The sequence below is a fragment of the Photinus pyralis genome, unplaced genomic scaffold, assembly GCF_008802855.1.
Source record: "Photinus pyralis isolate 1611_PpyrPB1 unplaced genomic scaffold, Ppyr1.3 Ppyr1.4_LG5, whole genome shotgun sequence".
NCBI classification, from domain to species: Eukaryota; Metazoa; Arthropoda; class Insecta; order Coleoptera; family Lampyridae; genus Photinus; species Photinus pyralis.
Window position 1 is genome coordinate 46,098,953 of NW_022170596.1, and position 17,108 is coordinate 46,116,060.

A 17,108-nucleotide genomic window follows, 5' to 3' on the forward strand; every position below is an offset into this window, starting at 1 on the left:
AACTGTTTTTCCAACGTCCCTAATTTTTGTTGTTTCAACAATTTACCTAAAAAAAATTAATAGCAAAATAGGGTTAGAGTCAGATTTCTTGTTATTGTTAATTAAAATATTAAATAAACATTAAAGAATGTCTACACGTCAAGGGGATGCTTTGTACGCGGTTTTAGAAGATAAACGTGATATTGATAGGTAAGAGCCGTTGCTCATTATGGTCAATCACTCGACTGAAAAACAGAGTTTCAGAGTTAGTACGTCGAAGATTAGTGGAATGTGGATGGCGTGATCAGGTGCATTTAGCATGTCGTAAAGTATTTGAAGAGAATGATAACGTAACTTCACTGGATGAACTTATAGCCGCTACCACACCGTCGGCGAGAGCTATGGTACCAGATTCTGTTAAACGAGAACTCCTTCATGAATTAGATTTAATCTTAAATAACGTAGAACATACGTACAAAAAATAATGGAATATTACAATTCATCTTTATTAGTTTTATCACAGTGACAGTCACCAGACGTATTCTCTACCAATTCCATATCGTTTAATACTGTAATTTTACTTGTAAGTCTTTTAGAAAACTCATTCAATAAAAAGGCATGATAGCAAAATATATTTTTTGGTAGAAGATTTTCAATGGCAAAGGACCGTCCCGCATTCGCTATTTCTTTAGCTTTATCGTCATTTGCGACCGCCCAATTAACTTTTTCTACTAAATCTGACAAATCACGCTTAACTGTCATGAAATGGGTGTTGGGAATAAGATCGTTGTAAAAGTGTTCGTAGTATTTTGATTCTTGCTTGAATAACAAGGAGCCTCCCCCTAAAAGGTACGGTAAACGGTATGCGGCAACGGTACCGTCAATACACACTTGGTATTTGTACTGCAACTTCCAATTTAGGTACAAGATAAATTGAAGAATAAGTAATTACCTCAAAAAATTTAAAAAATGATACATGCTCTGTCTTTGGCCCATACTTGTCCTCTTCATCGCGGAAAAAAAAGAAATTAGTCAAGGATACGTTGAATAAATGAGGGTATTCTCTTGAAAGGGTAATTAAATGTAATCGTTCACGATTGGAATCTCTCCCTCTCCAGAATACTTTGGAGATTCTGTCCTCCCATTGGAAATCAACATTACCTTGCACAGATAACATATCCAACATCACTCTACAACAATTTTTAATAACACCCTTAGTATGTGCTCCATCGTACAAACCTGCCCATATTTTCTAGAGTCGACTCTGTCAAGTCATATGTAGGCATTACTATGTCGAAAGTATCCGTACTACCGGACCATGAGAATATGGGAAAGCTGTCTTTTGCATCTTTAACCAAAGGCCAATCGCCTAAGTTAACGAAAAACTCAATATCCGGAAGTAGGAATTTGCGCGATAGTGAAAGCAGTATGCTATCCATAAACATTTTAAACCCCACATACTTTCCGTAACAACGCCGGTATAGGTTGTTGCTCTTCACCACATAATGGCATAAGCTGATTGCACCCGGTTGGTTGTACTTTTCTAGAATCTAATGGGAATTTATCACAAAACGGTGGAAATAATGCACTCACTTTTTCTCGCAGGGTATCAAAGTTGACCGTTTTAAACATAGCCAGATCCTTAAGTATTTGCTTTGGAACCGAACCACAGTTCCAATCTTTTAACCAATGACCAACGTCTTTCCTGGGACAGTTACAGTCTTCTGGATAAACCCGAGTTTTTATTTCATACGTTTGCTCCCGATCGCCGTATTTAATACTGATTCTTAGATTGTCACAAGTGTTGTACAATTTGTACCTTATTATGAACAGGCAATTATGCGTGTACAGAATATTCTTCCAAATTCTACACCGTTGATTTTCAGGGGAGGTACCCTCGATTTCTACATCCAAATCTTTTAAATTACAACTAAAATGTTAATTTGAATGAACTGTGCGATTCGCATTATAGGTACCTTTCATTAAAGCTTTGAAGGAAAAAGTAGCGAGCCGGCATTACAATGGTGTGAGGCTTCAAGCCGGGCCCCCATACTTTGAAATCCGGCTCGCCAACCACTGATATGAACAAAATTGGAAATAGTATAAAAATGTGTGTAAACATCGCTTAAAGGCACAAATAAATAATTTGGACTTGTAGGTTGGATTTATATGGACTATTGTGTCTGTGGGGGAGGTTAAATCAATCCACTTCTACATGCAAAGGTTAATGTTCGGTGAGTTGAGTTTGTCTTGTCTTGTTGATTTGTTGAATTAAATAAAAGATGTAGTGTGGTTTGAATCAGTGCTGGCTTTAGCCCTTGGGCCCTAACCCCAAAACAACAACTTTTCCTCCTTTTTTGATCGCCTGTTAATTTTATGAATTGTAATTTCCTTATGATGAGAATTTGTTTTAACATAGGTACCTAAATCAGAAGACCGGAGAGGACACGTGTAGAAGAATCATCGAACAAAAATTATTTGGTAGGCACTAATTTCCTCTACGCATTAATTTTTAGATAAATTTTTAAATTTCCAAAAAGATCTGTAAAATCCTAGTTAGATCTGGCAACTCGCTCGAATGTCCAGATGAATCTGTGAATTTACCTTATATTGAACAATTGATTAAAAAATGTATTTCTCCTTATTCCGTTCCGGCACTGGTTTGAATCTATCAACAAGAGCACGTGTTAATTGTAATTCATGTTACAGTTTTGATAAAAAGATTAACGAATGTAGGTGTTTAGTTGTAATTTAAAATGGGAAAGAAGCAGAAAATTAACTCGGATTTGGGACGAGCTCTAATTAAGGATCGCTTTGGGGGCCCCAAAGCGAGAAAATTCGTAGGCGACAAGTCCATGGTAAAATAACCTCGAATTCAAAAGTAGAAAGCAATTTTTCCAATTTTCAGCTTCACACCACGGAGGTTCAGGATGGATACGACTGGGGAAGGTTAAATTTACAATCGGTAACCGAAGAATCGTCCTTTCAAGAATTTTTGGCCACCGCCGAACTGGCGGGTACCGAATTTCAAGCGGAGAAACTGAACATAAAGTTCATTAATCCGAAAGTGAATGTCGGTCTGTTAACCGAAGAAGAAAAGCGAGCAGTAAATGAGTCGCAAGAAAAAAACAGGGAGTTGATCACGATTCCGAGACGACCGGCGTGGACTAAAGATATGGGCGCTGACGAGTTGGATCAGAATGAACGGGAGCACTTTTTAACGTGGCGTCGCACATTGGCGGATTTACAAGAAAAACAAGGCGTGCTGTTGACTCCTTTTGAGAAAAATTTGGAGTTTTGGAGGCAGTTGTGGAGGGTCATTGAGCGGAGTGATGTCATTGTACAAATTGTAGATGCCAGAAATCCGTTACTGTTCCGTTGTGATGACTTGGAAAAATACGTAACGGAAGTGTCCAAAGATAAATTAAATCTAATTCTTATTAATAAGGCCGATTTTTTAACAAGCGAGCAGCGGCAATTTTGGGCTGACTATTTTTCCTCGCTAGGTGTGCATGTTGTATTTTTTTCGGCGATTACGGTGCCCACATCAGCTGAAATTGAGGAGTCATCATCTGAAAATGAGGAATGTGAAGATGAAAGTAGTGAAGAAGAAGAACATGTTGAAAAGTCTCTGGCAGACTTACACAAGTCTGTTCAAAAACTTGAACATGCAGTGGAATGCAGTGCTCAAGAGATAAATCGCATTTCAAAGAAAATAGAAGAGATGTTAGATGAACAACCGCAAATTAGTAATTCGAGCGCAATTTTATCACGAGATGGCTTAATCGAATTTTTCAAAACTTTCCATAAGGGAGAAAGGGTAACCAAAAATTTGTCCACAATCGGCTTAGTGGGATACCCAAATGTAGGCAAAAGCTCCACGATTAATGCACTTTTATGTGCAAAAAAGGTGTCCGTATCGGCCACTCCTGGAAAAACCAAGCACTTTCAAACTCTTTTTCTTGACGATGACCTTTTACTGTGCGACTGCCCGGGACTTGTCATGCCATCCTTTGTCTACACGAAGGCAGAGATGATAATTAACGGAATTTTGCCAATAGATCAAATGCGTGATCATGTTCCTCCCATTAATTTGATAACTAGTTTAATTCCGAGGCACATTTTTGAAGACAAGTACGGATTAATGCTACCTTTGCCGATGGAGTGTGAAGATCAAAACCGAGGCCCAACTGCAGAGGAGCTTCTTAATGCATATGGCTGTAATGTATACAAATTGTGTTTATACCCATTGGCAGTAACTCTCACGCATTTCTTACAGATAATAGAGGTTTTATGACGTCAAATGGGCAACCAGACAATCCTCGTGCCGCTCGTTATATACTCAAAGATTTTGTTAATGGAAAATTGTTATACTCCCATGCGCCTCCGGGTGTTGATCAGAATATTTATCACACGTGGCCAAAGCGTCAAAGACTTGTCAAAGCTAATCGTGTTCTGCCTCCTCAAGAAGCACGTGCCATTAGGGTAAATTGTCTAGATTGAAAAGCCGCAATTTAATTACCCATTTCAGTCATTGAGAGCCACACCTCAAGATATTGATAAGACTTTCTTCAATTTGCAATCGAATGGTGCTCACGTTAAAGGGAAATCCACTGAGATATTATCGGGAAGGTATGTCTTTTTTTAAATTTGTAGTCGATAATTATGTGATAAATAATTATACATAGAAAATATGTAGTAATCAAAATAATAGTTTATGTTAGAAGAATCTTTACCTTTGGCTCGGTACTGAATCAACTAATTTTTTTTTTATTTTGTTATGTATCAAAGCTAACTCATTTTTCCTTGATTGCCGCTATCATTTTTTAATTTTTCTATGTAAAAGTAGGAAATCTGCTTAATTATTTTCTTGGAAAAGTTAGAGTTTTCTCCAGGAAGCAACAAAATTTGTGTAAATTAAAAATAAAATTGTGGTCTGTTGTCGGTTTTTTCTATTTGCAGTACATACTATTAATGATCGTTTTCTTATCATTATTGGTAAAATTTAAAATTCCAACTGAGGATGAAGCACTTAGTTGGTACTGTCATTTTTGCCAAATGATTATAATAGAAAAATATGACGCTTAATATGGAATTAAAATTGATAAAAACGAATATTAAAGTTTACGCGTCCGTGCGAAAGTACGTTAAGAATATTCAAGCAGACAAAAATACATTCAAAGTAATTGAATCATTGTAGTTAATGCAATTAGTTTATTTCTGTAATCGAAGACTTGTGCGTTGCTCTAGTTTAGATCATTTAACGACAAGTTCAATCACTAGATTTTCTTAATCCAGTATTTGATCAATGACTAAAAATAGCATTTTAAACATGTTATTCTAATATTTAAAATCATTGATTAATTAATCATCGATCAATCGATATCCTTTTTTTGAAACTGGGCATACAGCCTGAAAATTGATACGTGTGTTAATGATGGTGACCCATTAAAACTATGAGGAATTTTTGATTTTTTAAAGTAATGATTTTTTCTAATTGTAATAAAATTTATAATCAAATGGATATTCAATAAAAGGTATCCTGAACATTTTTAATTTCATCTAAAAACTAAACTGGGATATATTTACACAGTACACAATTTAGTTCAGTTTTTATTTAAAAAAAAGAGCGCACTTTAATTAGGTATATATTTTTTATACATAGTTTTCTATTAAGGGTGCATGAGACAGTACAATTATTAGACTTAATTATGTTTTATGTTTGAATAGATTCTCTTAATTGCAGTTCATCAAATGGAAATGTGGAAAATTCAAAACCGTGGAAACAAGAGAACAGGCACAAAAATAAAAACAAACGGGAGAAGCTAAGGAAGCTCTACATACATTTGGATAAACATTAAAAATCCCACTTTATTAATTGTACCATTTTAAAATGTATATAAATTACGAAATACAAACCTTTCATACAATATAGCTTTCATTTAAATTAAATAGGAAACTAAAGTCGACTAATTAAAGGCAATGCTGTGTAAAATTGGCCGCTCGCATTTCTCTTCGAAACTGTGTAAAACTTCATCGATATCATTGTCGAGATCTTCGCTCTTTGCCATCTAAAGTTAGTGAAATGTAGTTATAGATTACTTATCGGTAATTACCATTATGCACATATCACTTATCAAAAAGGCCCCAATTGTAGCTTCCTCGAGATTATCCTGTATATCGATGTTGATTACATGTACTATCGAGTTATCCGAAGGAGCTTTGTTCTCCATGTATTCTAAAACTTGATCATAGACTCTTTCTTCGCAGGTTATTAGTATATCGAACTTATCGCCGCATTCTTGGAATCGTTCGGGATGAGTCTTTATTCTTCTATTCCTATCTAAAGTGTGTAAAAGACCATTTTGGGTGTATCTAATCGGTGTTAAAAGAAATTTGGCATTACTCGCATTTGGAACGAATTAAAGGATACAAAGCCTGATCTTTCGCTAGCAAATCCGTGTAAATTTCGTCATACGAAACGCCGAAATCATATACGTTCGGTTTGTCAACCGCCGAGCCGGGTATCTTAACTTTATCTCCCGTACCGTACGATTTAACGTAGAAACCTTTTTTAGCAAGAAAGGCGTGCGCCTCCATGCTACGATTCATGTTACTCGAGCATATTACCGCTATACGTAAATCGCTAATGTAGGTTTTGGGATTTAATGACATTTTGTTGTGGGGAAAACCTAACCTATAAATTAATTGTCAATATTGTAAACGATTTATAGGAGCTGCTCAGTCTCAACGAAATGTGTATGTTGAAAATAGAAACCCTTCGGCGAAAGTAATGTAATTTATATAAAAATATCGCTTAGCAATATTGAAAGAACGGGATAGGTTTTTAATTCTATTTTCAGAATAAGATTAAGAACAGGGTTGCCAATTATTTTTAATTTACCATACCATCCATGGTTTGGTGCTATTTTGGAGTAGTACCGGTAGTCCGCATTTTTGGGTAATATTTGTAAGAAGAGAGGAATGCCTTTAGCCTTAAAAGTGAAAAACTATGCGATATCACTTGCATAGCATCTCGATCTAAACATGATCCCTTATCAATGAAATAATTATCGCTTTGTTGAAGGGGTTGCTTTTTAAAAAGAAACTGGGCAAACTATGTTAAAATAGCGCTTACGTCTTGTGGCTAAGCCAAAGGTACACATATAAGACCTTCCTAGTGTACATTACATTTGTTGAATGCTTTAAAATTGCAATATCTTAATTATACCTCTATGATTATTGATTGGCACTAATAAGACCTACCAAGGCACACTACTTAAATCATAGATCAAACAATAATCATAAATCATCTGTCATCGACTTTTGCTTTTATTTGAAGGTGTACAACATTCTAATCAAAACTTGTATGGTTTTTAACAGAAAAGAAAGCAGTATGAAATAAAATGTTTTACATTATGTATTTGGCATTTGTATGTTTTGTTTATAGTTGTTTTGAAATGTCACTGTGACACATGTGACGCCAGCGCATTTTGGGAGTCACATTTTGCTTTAAATGCAAGTGTGTTGGCCCTATTGTAAAACAAAATGGTGGGAAGAGATATGAAAAGTAATGAGCTATATGCAAGTGCAAGCAGTCTAGTGCTGTGATATGTGTTTTCGTTATCATTTATTGCATAAAGGACGTGTTTTCCGAAGTCTTTCTTCACACATTCTTCTAATATAAATATAGGCAACAATAGATTTTTTTTTTGTCGAAAACGTAAGTGCTTATCTATGTGATTACAAGCGTGTTTATGTAAACAACTATACATTTTCACGATCAGTTTGGCTTTTATCACTATTTACTCTATTTTGAGGTAATATGGTGTTGACATTTTCGAGAATGTGGCTGATACTACTTAGCGATAGCATTACTTCATCCTCTAAATCGGCCGATGTCCCTTTTAAGAAAATTCTTATTATTGTCTGTAATACTGTGGGTAACCAAAGCAGCAAGGCCGCTATTGATACGCGAAACTGTTTCACATTTAAGCCGGAGTATTTCCCATACTTGATTAATGCATAAGATAAAATCAGAAAGTATCCGATGTTGTACAAAATAAAAGTGTACACTTTCATTGCAAAATCGTAACTTTGATTCGGTCCACACTTGATCAAATCGTAATGTTGAGTCGGAAAATTCAACCGACTTGTATTTGAGACTATCTCATAGATTTTCGTAATGGTCACGTTGATTTGCTCCTCCATTTCCGTGTTCCTAATTCGTATGTTGTTCGGTGAGACTAGCGGTGGTACAAGTGCTCCCTCTTGTGGAGCTGTTAAGCAGTAGAAAAGCGTTGCAGCGCTCACAGGTAAAAACCACATCGTTGAGTATAGCAATTGTTTTTTAAGCTTCACAGCCACTTCTCCACAATTCATACACATTGAGATCGGATATGCAACAATTCCATGGATAAAGGAGTATGTTAAGATCGTTTCTTGTAAATAGTTGTGCTTGGTACATTTATCATCCGTGGTTCTTATAAATTTATAATATTGTACCATGAATGCTTCCACTGTGGTGTTTGTATCACTTGCAAGTGGTATCATGTGCTTTTGGTTAATGCACACGTCTGTATAAATATAAAATATACCCAAAAGCATAGTGGCAATAAATTGAAATGTAGCACTTATTGTTAACTTTTCACTTTTGTTAATTTTCCTGTATAACGAATAGAAAAAAACGCAGAAAGCTGTTAACACCAAAACCACACCTGACACAAAGTAGATTTTGTACATTTTTAATCAACACTAACAATTAAATGAAGTTATACCCTTTATAACTGTTCCTGTTTATCATAATGGGGGTACCTCTATTGCCATTTTAGTGATATGACAATTGCCTCTAACAGTTTTCTGGTAGCTAATGAGTACATGAATTAATTTACAGTTTTCCAATAGGGACAATCAAGATCAACCCTGACAAATTGTTTCACGCTGAAGAAATAAACAATTACATAAAACGCAGACGTCCAATACTTTAAACAAAAAAAGAAATAAGTTGAAATATACTGAAAAGTTGAACATTTTTCCTCGCATTTTACTTAATAATAGATAGAAAAGTTGTAAAAAAAAGGTTATACAAAAAAAATTTTGATTTTTCTTCTAAAGACAAAGGAATTATTACTGTTTTAAACTTCCCGGCAGTTCGTCTGTCTTCTTTTGTTTAAGTATTAGCCGCCTGTGTTTTACACAATCCTTGCATAAAATAAAAAACACTTTTTGTTCCAATAACAAAAGAATTACATGCTCAAGATTAATAATACCAGAACAAAACTGAGGTAATTTGGAGATGGCATATTTTAATACGCAATCCGGAACTAAACAGACTTTTAAAAGTGAATGCAACGAGCCTTTGTCCGTGAACCACTTCCTCTCACAGTGTCCACTGCAATTGGAAATCCGAAGCAAATACCATATTGGAATGGACCTTAAAAAAGACCTCTCATTACCGAAAAGTATTATAAACGTACTAAACTTTCTAAGAGATACAAACTTGTACAATTTTATATAATAGTCTAATAAGCGAAATATTATTAGAATACGTGCATTGTAAGTAAAGGTACTTGTAGACGTGCCAATGGCCACTAGTAGTCGAGGCACACAAATTAAATAAAAAATAAAAAAAATTAAAATTTGAGAACGGTGCTATGATGGTACAAGCGTTACTAGTCAATAAAATAAAAGAATAAGACAAAGAAAAAACTTGCCTTGTACTTAAATGTAATGACCAAAAACATAAGAGCATATCCACAATTTTGGCAAAATTAAATTTTTCTGTACTAATCCTATTTTTAAAAACAATATTTTCACACCCGATAACAATTTTATTTATGTAACTATTTGTTTATTTTTTTGCTTTTGTTCCTTTTTCAAAATTTTTATGAAATTAAAAACTTCTTCGAAATACCTGCGGCACAAATTTTTTAATGAAAATAAAATGCGCAAAAATCTATTGGCGTTATTTTCCTACTCATCAAACCGACGAATTTTTTCAGGATGCCCGTAAGAAGATCAACTGATCCTAAACCTCTGCAATATGTTTGGGACGCGATACGTTCTGCAAACTCCCAAAAGCAGATGGCCGATTTTCAACGTATCATCAAATACCTCCAACGTAATGACTATTGTACAACAGCTCAAGCTGAACTATACTTAAAGCAAAGTCTCGAAGATGGCCTCGTTCTGTAATGCTCCCTCTACCGACTAATTTCATTTCTAACGTCTCTGTTTTAGCAACTTAAATAAGACGACAGTTAAAGGTGCAAAAGTAGGTCTTCAAGTCGAAAGTTATAAAATACCAAATTATGAACTCCCGCTGGTAAGTTATCATTTCCTTTTCGTCTTCTAAAATGTTCTCCCAGTTATTGGATGACGGTAAAGATTGGTACTGCATAGACTGTCACTTAGCCGGCGACGTTATCGAATGTCGCGTATGCTTCAGAGTTTATCATATGGAATGCGCTAACAAAAAGCAAAATATCTACATCCGAAATGGCACCGTCGGCAGTAAAGAGGTTTCAATAGATTTGAAGGGCATTAATGACGTTATCGATATTACCAACGACAATGATGCCCCTGTAAACAATAACAAACACAATAAGGTTGATAAACAATCCGATAATGAAACAAGTGCAACTAATTACATTAGCTTATTGATGCGCGAGGAAAATCAAACCGAATACGATTCGTCATTATGCAGCATATGCAATATGTGCAAATTGGAACCGAGATCTAATATTGATAAGGAAGAACTGAATTATTTGTTATCGTTTGTACATACGCGGATTAAAGCGTGGGTAAGTAGCGGCTGATGAATTTGCAAGGTTGTAGTCACGTCCATTGCAGCTGCCCGCATCCATTACTGATTCAATGTCGATGGAACCTAAGCCCGAATGGATGAATGATGTCGAAATTAATTGGAGAGTGAAGCAATTATTTCGAACTCCTATGAATATGATCGTTATTGAAAATAAGATAAAACAGAAGCAATACGAGTATCTGGTTGCGTTCAAGGCGGATGTTTTAACCATACAGCATAATGTGGCGATATATCACGGCAGTGAGTATCGGGTGGCTACATAACTGATCGTATTTTATGACATTTCTTTCAGTTGAATCTCAGGAATACGGCGCTTCTGAATATATGTTGGAGGATTGTCGCCACGATTTAGTGGAATTATCCAATTGTCTCGATTGTTACAAGCATAGTAACGAGAAAATTAACAATAAATGGTTTTGTTTACCATGCAGAGTGCCTCATAAGCTTGTCTGGGCTAAACAGAAAGGCTATCCGTACTGGCCGGCAAAGGTACGATATGACATACTTTGATCCAGTATCGTGAATTTCAAAATAAAATCGTCATGTTATTTTAATTTTAATTTGGTTGATGGTCATTTGCAAATAAAAAACCATAAATTAATCATAATAAAAAAGAAATATTTCATTTCAATCTAGAAAATAGCCATAATACTACACATTTGCAAGAGAGTTTGTTTATTTTTTAATCGTGTGCTAGTTTGGCTCTCACTTGTTTAAAACACAGGTGACTAAGACCTTTTTTGCAAGATTGTAAGGTCCTAATAATTTTGGAATAAATACTATGAATGCCCTGAGATTAAGAATACCCACTTAGAGTAGGTATAGTTTAGATTTAAAGGACTGCAGAATTCAATTCAAAGTGGCCATTCCAAAAAAATAGAAATTCCTCATTTTAAGAATAGGTATTTCGAAAATTTCAAGTAAAAATACTGTGTTGTAAAAGTTGAGTCCTAAGACTCCTTTCTTTCCGTTTTATATTAACACAAGTATTCATATTTTAAAATTCGAAGACTAAAAGCATGGAAAGTTAATAATCTCATAGCGTTTTCGATTGGCAAAACTCGTACTGCACGAGTGTTGCACGAGAAACTGAAGAAATCTATGTGAAAATTGCTCTCAATGGAACATAAATATTTGTTATCATTTGTCCATAACTGCATTTTAGATTTGTATTTAAACAATGATTTTTCCCTAAAATATACCCAACAAACATGTATAAAAAATACATGCATAGTAATCTTGTATCAATTTTGCATCATTTTGATGGAGCGCAAATTGCTCTAGCTCATGAAATATGAGGAGTAGGGGAAGGGGAACATCTCTTTAAGGAATTGATTATAACTTCGGATTAGGTTAACAGATTTTCACATAATAGGTCTTGTTGGAAAGAGTTCTCTTCGTGGAATCAGATTTTACGTGAAAAGAGTCTATTTAGTAAACGTGATGAGTGGTAGAGGGCGCGATGTGACATTAACATAAACTTTGCAAGTTTTTTTTTAAATTTCAAATGTAACGATATAATTATTATATTATATTATCAAATAAGATGAAAAAGTGAGAATATCAGTGAAAACCGCATTTTGATATCTGTTTTCTAAGCAGAGATATGGGGAAAATACGAACATTCACAAATTTTAATTGCAATATTTATATTCATCCAAATTGGATTTGAAACAAATGAACACATAGCAACCGATAATTATGTCAAAGTGAATGAGGCGATGGCAGTTCAAAATTAACACTCAATCTAAGTTTTTTAATTATGAGCAACAAAAAAATGATTCAAACTTTAAATCAGAGAAATATGAATTAAGTAAATAATAAAAGAAATAATTATTATTATTAACGTAAATGTTCAATGTCTGCCATTATTTTCGACACAAAGACGAGTCTCTGCTGTGTAGAGAGAACAGTTGCTTTAACTTCAGCCATGACTATGAATTACATTTCTAATTCTCGTCACCATATCGTTTCTTGTAGTTGGCCGTGTTAGAAAGACTGTGCGTCTTTTATCCTTTCACACAAATTTAAATCTAAGCAAGTTAAGTCGAGTGACCTAGCTGGTCCTGAGAAAATACTTCCTCTTTCTATCCATTTGCCAGGATAACTCAAATTCAAACACTCTCGCCTCGACTCTCGCTTACCAAGAAATGTGCCAGGCACCCATCGTGGTGATAATTCGCACGAATACGTTTAATGAAAGGACTGATAAACTTTCTTTTGTTCTGTTTTCTTTTGTTTCAAAGCCAACTTGAATGAGCATCAATATTGCAATTAAAATCTGTGAATGTATTCGTATTTTCGTCAGATCTATGGTTAGAAAACAGATATCAAAATCCGGTTTTCACTGATATTCTCACTATTTCACCTTATTTGATAATATCATATAATAATAATATCATTCCATTTGCAATTACCAAAAAAACCTGCAAAGTTTATGTTAATGTCACATCGCGCCCTTTACCACTCATTACATTTACTAAAAAGACTATTTAATAAAATCTGATTCCGCGAAGAGAGCTCCTTCCAACAAGACCTATTTTGTGAAAATCTGTTAACCTAATCCGAAGTTACAATCAATTCCTTAAAGAGATGTTCTCCTTCCCCCACTCCTCATATTTTATGAGCTAGAGCAATTTGTGCTCCATCAGAATGATGCAAAATTGATACAAGATTACTATACATGTATTTTTTATGCATGTTTGTTGGGTATATTTTAGGGAAAAAGTTATTTTTCTACCTAACCATGAACCATACGCCCTCTAGCGGCGAAGTTAGAAACTTGAAAATAATTTCCAGCGATTTCTCTTGGCCCCTTTTGTTAACAAATTTTTTTTCCCGAAGCTGTGCAATTAACGGTTCCATAGATATAGCCCGTGACCATTATTAATGGGACACCCTGTACATTAAATTTCACCTTAATACTTTAATAATAATAATAATTTTTATTCAAAACAATACAAAAAGTAAAAACAAATAACAAAAGAACATACAAACGCAAATTTCTTTATAATGTGTCCTCTAAATATTCCTTTGGGGAATAATGACTTTTTGAGGGTATTGCCTACCAATGGATAGTATCTTATTTAACAGGACGATCACAGCTTGTTTTTATAATGGCGGACGGTAGTAAGTACAATTCGTCACAGAAGAAAGTGTGCATTGGTGTTCCTCAAGGAAGTACTTTAGGTCCCTTACTTTTTGTAATTTTCTTAATTAAATTAATAGACTCTTTCAATAACAACACTAAACGTTTAACTTGATTTCCGGATGATACTTCAGCATTAATTACTGCTGATAATGTACGAGCGTCAGGTGAAGATGCAAACCAGTGCGCGTTAAAATGGCGGATTACTGCAACCGAAATGGACTAATATTCAACAGTAACAGTGCAAAAACTAATTTAATAACCTTTTCCACTCAAGGGGCTAATTGCAGTCTTTTAGTCAGACTCGACAATAAACGTGTAATTGTGCAAGTGCCCTCCGTTTATATTTTACATTGCGCAATCTATGTTGGTAATAGTATCCTATGTCCCAAGATTGCCAAATTCAGAATTTGAATTACATATTGTGTAAAATGTAAAAATCAATTAATAGAAAAATTAAAAATCCCAAAATGTAAGACCCTTAAACTCTGAATCAGTCTGAATTATAGCTGTAGAATGGGATTCTGGAGGGATACATTATCAAATAGAAATTTCTAAAAACCTAGTTTTCAAAAATTTTCAAAAAAAAAGGAAACTGATATAATAATAAATCTTGAACTTGTAGGTATTGAAGGAAACAGAAGATACGTGTGATGTTCGTTTTTTTGGTGGAAAATATGAAAGATCCATCTTGCAAAAAATATACATTAAACCGATAACGATGAAAGTAAACGATGTACAGGTAACATACTATTTATTGACAGCAATATCTTATTGTTTGACCCGTAGGCGAAAAAGGGTTCCGCATTTAATAAGGCAGTTGGCGAATTGCTCCTTCATCAAAAGATGCTATCTAATCCCAATGATTTAAGTTTGCTCACAAAAGTAGATCGTAAGAAAAAGTCATTAAATTCATCAGAAACGGCCCTACCCATCGTTAAAGTAATGCAACTTGATACTGGCAAAAAGCAGAATGTAACAATAGACCTATCGAAAAGCGATGACATTTTTGAACAGTCCGCTCAAGCCTGGAGGATAGTTTCATAGCTCAAGCGTCTGTGACTCACAAGAGAAAACGATCTCAAAGCCCAACGAATAAAGGTAAGACCACACAGTTACTGTTACTGTAATCACCTCCAAAGACCTGCTGTTAAAGCAAATAAGGTAAATCACACACCTTCGAATCAGAACAGAGCCAAGCGGACCCACAGCTCCAGAAGTCAGAGCAAAAGTTCATCAAACTCCGCCACCATTCCTCCTGATATGGAAGAACCAGAAAAAGTTGATTCTGACGAAGATTGCTTGTTAACGTAAGCGATAAAGTGTCTCTTGTTTTGTGATTGTAAAACGGTTATTACAGCAAAGACAACAGTCACGAAGAAGTGACCAGCTCCACAGAACAAATGGTGACAAATGAGGAGAACTCTTCGAGGGATAATTCGGATGGCCCGGTTATGCCCGAACCTGACCGTCAGTATAGCGAATCTGTGGAGAAGGTAAAGCGTCTGTTAAAAATAGTTTAACCCAAACCAAATTTTAGACAAGACGAAAGTTGGAGCAATGCCACTATAAGAAGCAACTAATAAATATAGCGCTCGAATGCATGCAGGCGGAAATCGATCGTATTAATAGTTCGCACGATGAGTACGTCAAGAAATTGTTCGATGTCCATAATACGCAAGTATCCGAAACGAAAAAGAAACAATGGGTGAGTGAATTTCTATGTTTGGCATTCGTTTAGTCGCTTTCATTTCCTAGTGTTACAACTGTGAGCAAGAGGCAATCTACCATTGTTGTTGGAATACAGCGTACTGTTCGCCAATTTGTCAGCAGCAACATTGGCAAACTGAACATAAGAAAGTTTGTAGGCGCAAACGATAAATCGCTTTTCTATATCCCTTAATTACTTAAGCATTTAAATTTTCCAGTGTTTTAGTTTTTAGGCGTAAGTTTCATTAATAGTGCTGGAATAGTTTTTATGTGATTGGGGATCTTTTGACATGAGGTGTGGAATCTACACCAAAAGACTTCTTGCATATCTCACTTTGATTTTAACATTTTTTCAGTTATATACTTTTATTATATAAGGGGCAACTTTTTCCCTATGCTTAGAGTTAATTTTAAATGTAGTTTTATGTAGTACAATCCTGTTGTCCATTTTTTACGTAGAATTATGTATGTGTGATAAATTTTGTTTAAAATGATGATTAAACTTACATAATCACTCGTTTATGTAAGTTCTAAAGATTTTCTTGTGAACAAACTTTGCATTACCACCTACTTTTTACATTTCAGAAAAGGAGGGTGAATATATATTTTTTTGTTTATAGAAAAATTAGTAACAACTGTATATAAATATAATATTGGGAAACAAAGTTATATAATAAATATATACTTTAAATATTTCCCATGTAAACATTTCCCATGTAAACAAAAATTCCAAAGGTGACTTGACCACAACTCATTTTTGATCGCATAGTAGAAAGGGGGTAAGCTTTGAAGAGATGTGAAAATCTAACCTTATAGTTAAAGCGGAAGCTTAAAAAACACTCACACAGAAAGGTAAAGCAACCTATATTCTATTTATACCTGGACACCTTAAACGAAGTAAATGAATGATTTTATCGTGTACGTAGAGTAAAAGTAAGTATAAATCACATAAGGACCGGAGTTTAATGCTGGCAGTCTTGACCCTGATTATCAGGATAACTCGGATTCCAACTTTACTCTAAAGTTCTCGTTGTTCCAACATGTTGAAAGGCCAAAAGAGTCAACCTAAAAATAATCTCTAGTGGGGCGCAAGTCGTGGTTGTGAACAAACCAGACCAGCAGAGGCTTGCCAGTGTGAAAGGGGTACATTTTCAGGTCAACGATAATGCATTTGATAGGACTTCCCACTCAGTGCAAGAGTGAGAATGAAGAATCGGAACGTAATTCTGCAACCAAGTTTCATCATCAGGTTCGTGAAATGAAACGTTATATTTGCTTAAAATTGATATAAAGACAAGTAAGACAAATCCAAAACCATGTAGACTGACTATAAAAGTAACTAACAACAACGGCTGATAAGCAAATTGAGTGATTTACATCATTTACACTAAAATATTCAGTACTACTTAAACGTGTTTGTTTTATCATAAACCATTGATCTACCGA

At 34.8% G+C, this 17,108-nt stretch overlaps 4 protein-coding genes across 4 annotated transcripts; 2 read left to right on the forward strand and 2 right to left on the reverse strand.

The window, feature by feature from the left end:
- Positions 1-408: 408 nt before the first annotated feature.
- Positions 409-2,455, reverse strand: LOC116170140 (protein O-glucosyltransferase 2-like). Its single transcript, XM_031486329.1, has 5 exons — positions 1,956-2,455; positions 1,573-1,909; positions 1,219-1,529; positions 932-1,169; positions 409-882 (listed from the first exon to the last, which is right to left on the reverse strand). Exons 1-5 carry the CDS (start codon positions 2,099-2,101, stop codon positions 472-474), a joined length of 1,443 nt encoding a protein of 480 aa, XP_031342189.1. The 5' UTR covers positions 2,102-2,455; the 3' UTR covers positions 409-471.
- On the forward strand, positions 2,196-5,913 carry LOC116170139 (large subunit GTPase 1 homolog). The gene is made up of 6 exons (XM_031486327.1): positions 2,196-2,213; positions 2,689-2,837; positions 2,888-4,199; positions 4,259-4,464; positions 4,511-4,611; positions 5,726-5,913. Exons 2-6 carry the CDS (start codon positions 2,736-2,738, stop codon positions 5,838-5,840), a joined length of 1,836 nt encoding a protein of 611 aa, XP_031342187.1. The 5' UTR covers positions 2,196-2,213; positions 2,689-2,735; the 3' UTR covers positions 5,841-5,913.
- On the reverse strand, positions 5,831-7,195 carry LOC116170141 (RNA polymerase II subunit A C-terminal domain phosphatase SSU72). The gene is made up of 4 exons (XM_031486330.1): positions 7,118-7,195; positions 6,413-6,676; positions 6,096-6,354; positions 5,831-6,050 (listed from the first exon to the last, which is right to left on the reverse strand). The coding sequence occupies exons 1-4, from the start codon at positions 7,165-7,167 to the stop codon at positions 5,949-5,951; spliced, it is 675 nt and encodes a 224-aa protein (XP_031342190.1). The 5' UTR covers positions 7,168-7,195; the 3' UTR covers positions 5,831-5,948.
- Positions 7,196-7,512: 317 nt separating this feature from the next.
- On the forward strand, positions 7,513-16,199 carry LOC116170770 (zinc finger MYND domain-containing protein 11). Its single transcript, XM_031487273.1, has 12 exons — positions 7,513-7,702; positions 9,981-10,169; positions 10,219-10,303; positions 10,347-10,781; positions 10,831-11,044; positions 11,097-11,293; positions 14,578-14,694; positions 14,742-14,998; positions 15,068-15,262; positions 15,313-15,448; positions 15,493-15,660; positions 15,711-16,199. The coding sequence occupies exons 2-12, from the start codon at positions 9,982-9,984 to the stop codon at positions 15,831-15,833; spliced, it is 2,115 nt and encodes a 704-aa protein (XP_031343133.1). The 5' UTR covers positions 7,513-7,702; position 9,981; the 3' UTR covers positions 15,834-16,199.
- Positions 16,200-17,108: the final 909 nt, after the last annotated feature.

Excerpts from the sequence above, each read along its gene's own strand:
- LOC116170140 (XM_031486329.1), bottom strand. The coding sequence starts at position 2,101 with ATGTTTACACACATTTTTATACTATTTCCAATTTTGTTCATATCAGTG. Across the intron at positions 1,530-1,572 it reads TTGATACCCTGCGAGAAAAA|ATTCTAGAAAAGTACAACCA; the intron begins GTGAGTGCATTA and ends AATTCCCATTAG. Across the intron at positions 1,170-1,218 it reads ACTCTAGAAAATATGGGCAG|AGTGATGTTGGATATGTTAT; the intron begins GTTTGTACGATG and ends AAATTGTTGTAG.
- LOC116170139 (XM_031486327.1), top strand. The coding sequence starts at position 2,736 with ATGGGAAAGAAGCAGAAAATTAACTCGGATTTGGGACGAGCTCTAATT. Across the intron at positions 4,200-4,258 it reads GCTTCTTAATGCATATGGCT|ATAATAGAGGTTTTATGACG; the intron begins GTAATGTATACA and ends CATTTCTTACAG. Across the intron at positions 4,465-4,510 it reads AAGAAGCACGTGCCATTAGG|TCATTGAGAGCCACACCTCA; the intron begins GTAAATTGTCTA and ends TACCCATTTCAG.
- LOC116170141 (XM_031486330.1), bottom strand. The coding sequence starts at position 7,167 with ATGTACACTAGGAAGGTCTTATATGTGTACCTTTGGCTTAGCCACAAG. Across the intron at positions 6,677-7,117 it reads CTTTGGCTTAGCCACAAGAC|GTTAGGTTTTCCCCACAACA; the intron begins GTAAGCGCTATT and ends ATTAATTTATAG. Across the intron at positions 6,051-6,095 it reads TAAGTGATATGTGCATAATG|ATGGCAAAGAGCGAAGATCT; the intron begins GTAATTACCGAT and ends CACTAACTTTAG.
- LOC116170770 (XM_031487273.1), top strand. The coding sequence starts at position 9,982 with ATGCCCGTAAGAAGATCAACTGATCCTAAACCTCTGCAATATGTTTGG. Across the intron at positions 10,170-10,218 it reads CTCGAAGATGGCCTCGTTCT|CAACTTAAATAAGACGACAG; the intron begins GTAATGCTCCCT and ends TCTCTGTTTTAG. Across the intron at positions 10,782-10,830 it reads ATACGCGGATTAAAGCGTGG|CTGCCCGCATCCATTACTGA; the intron begins GTAAGTAGCGGC and ends CGTCCATTGCAG.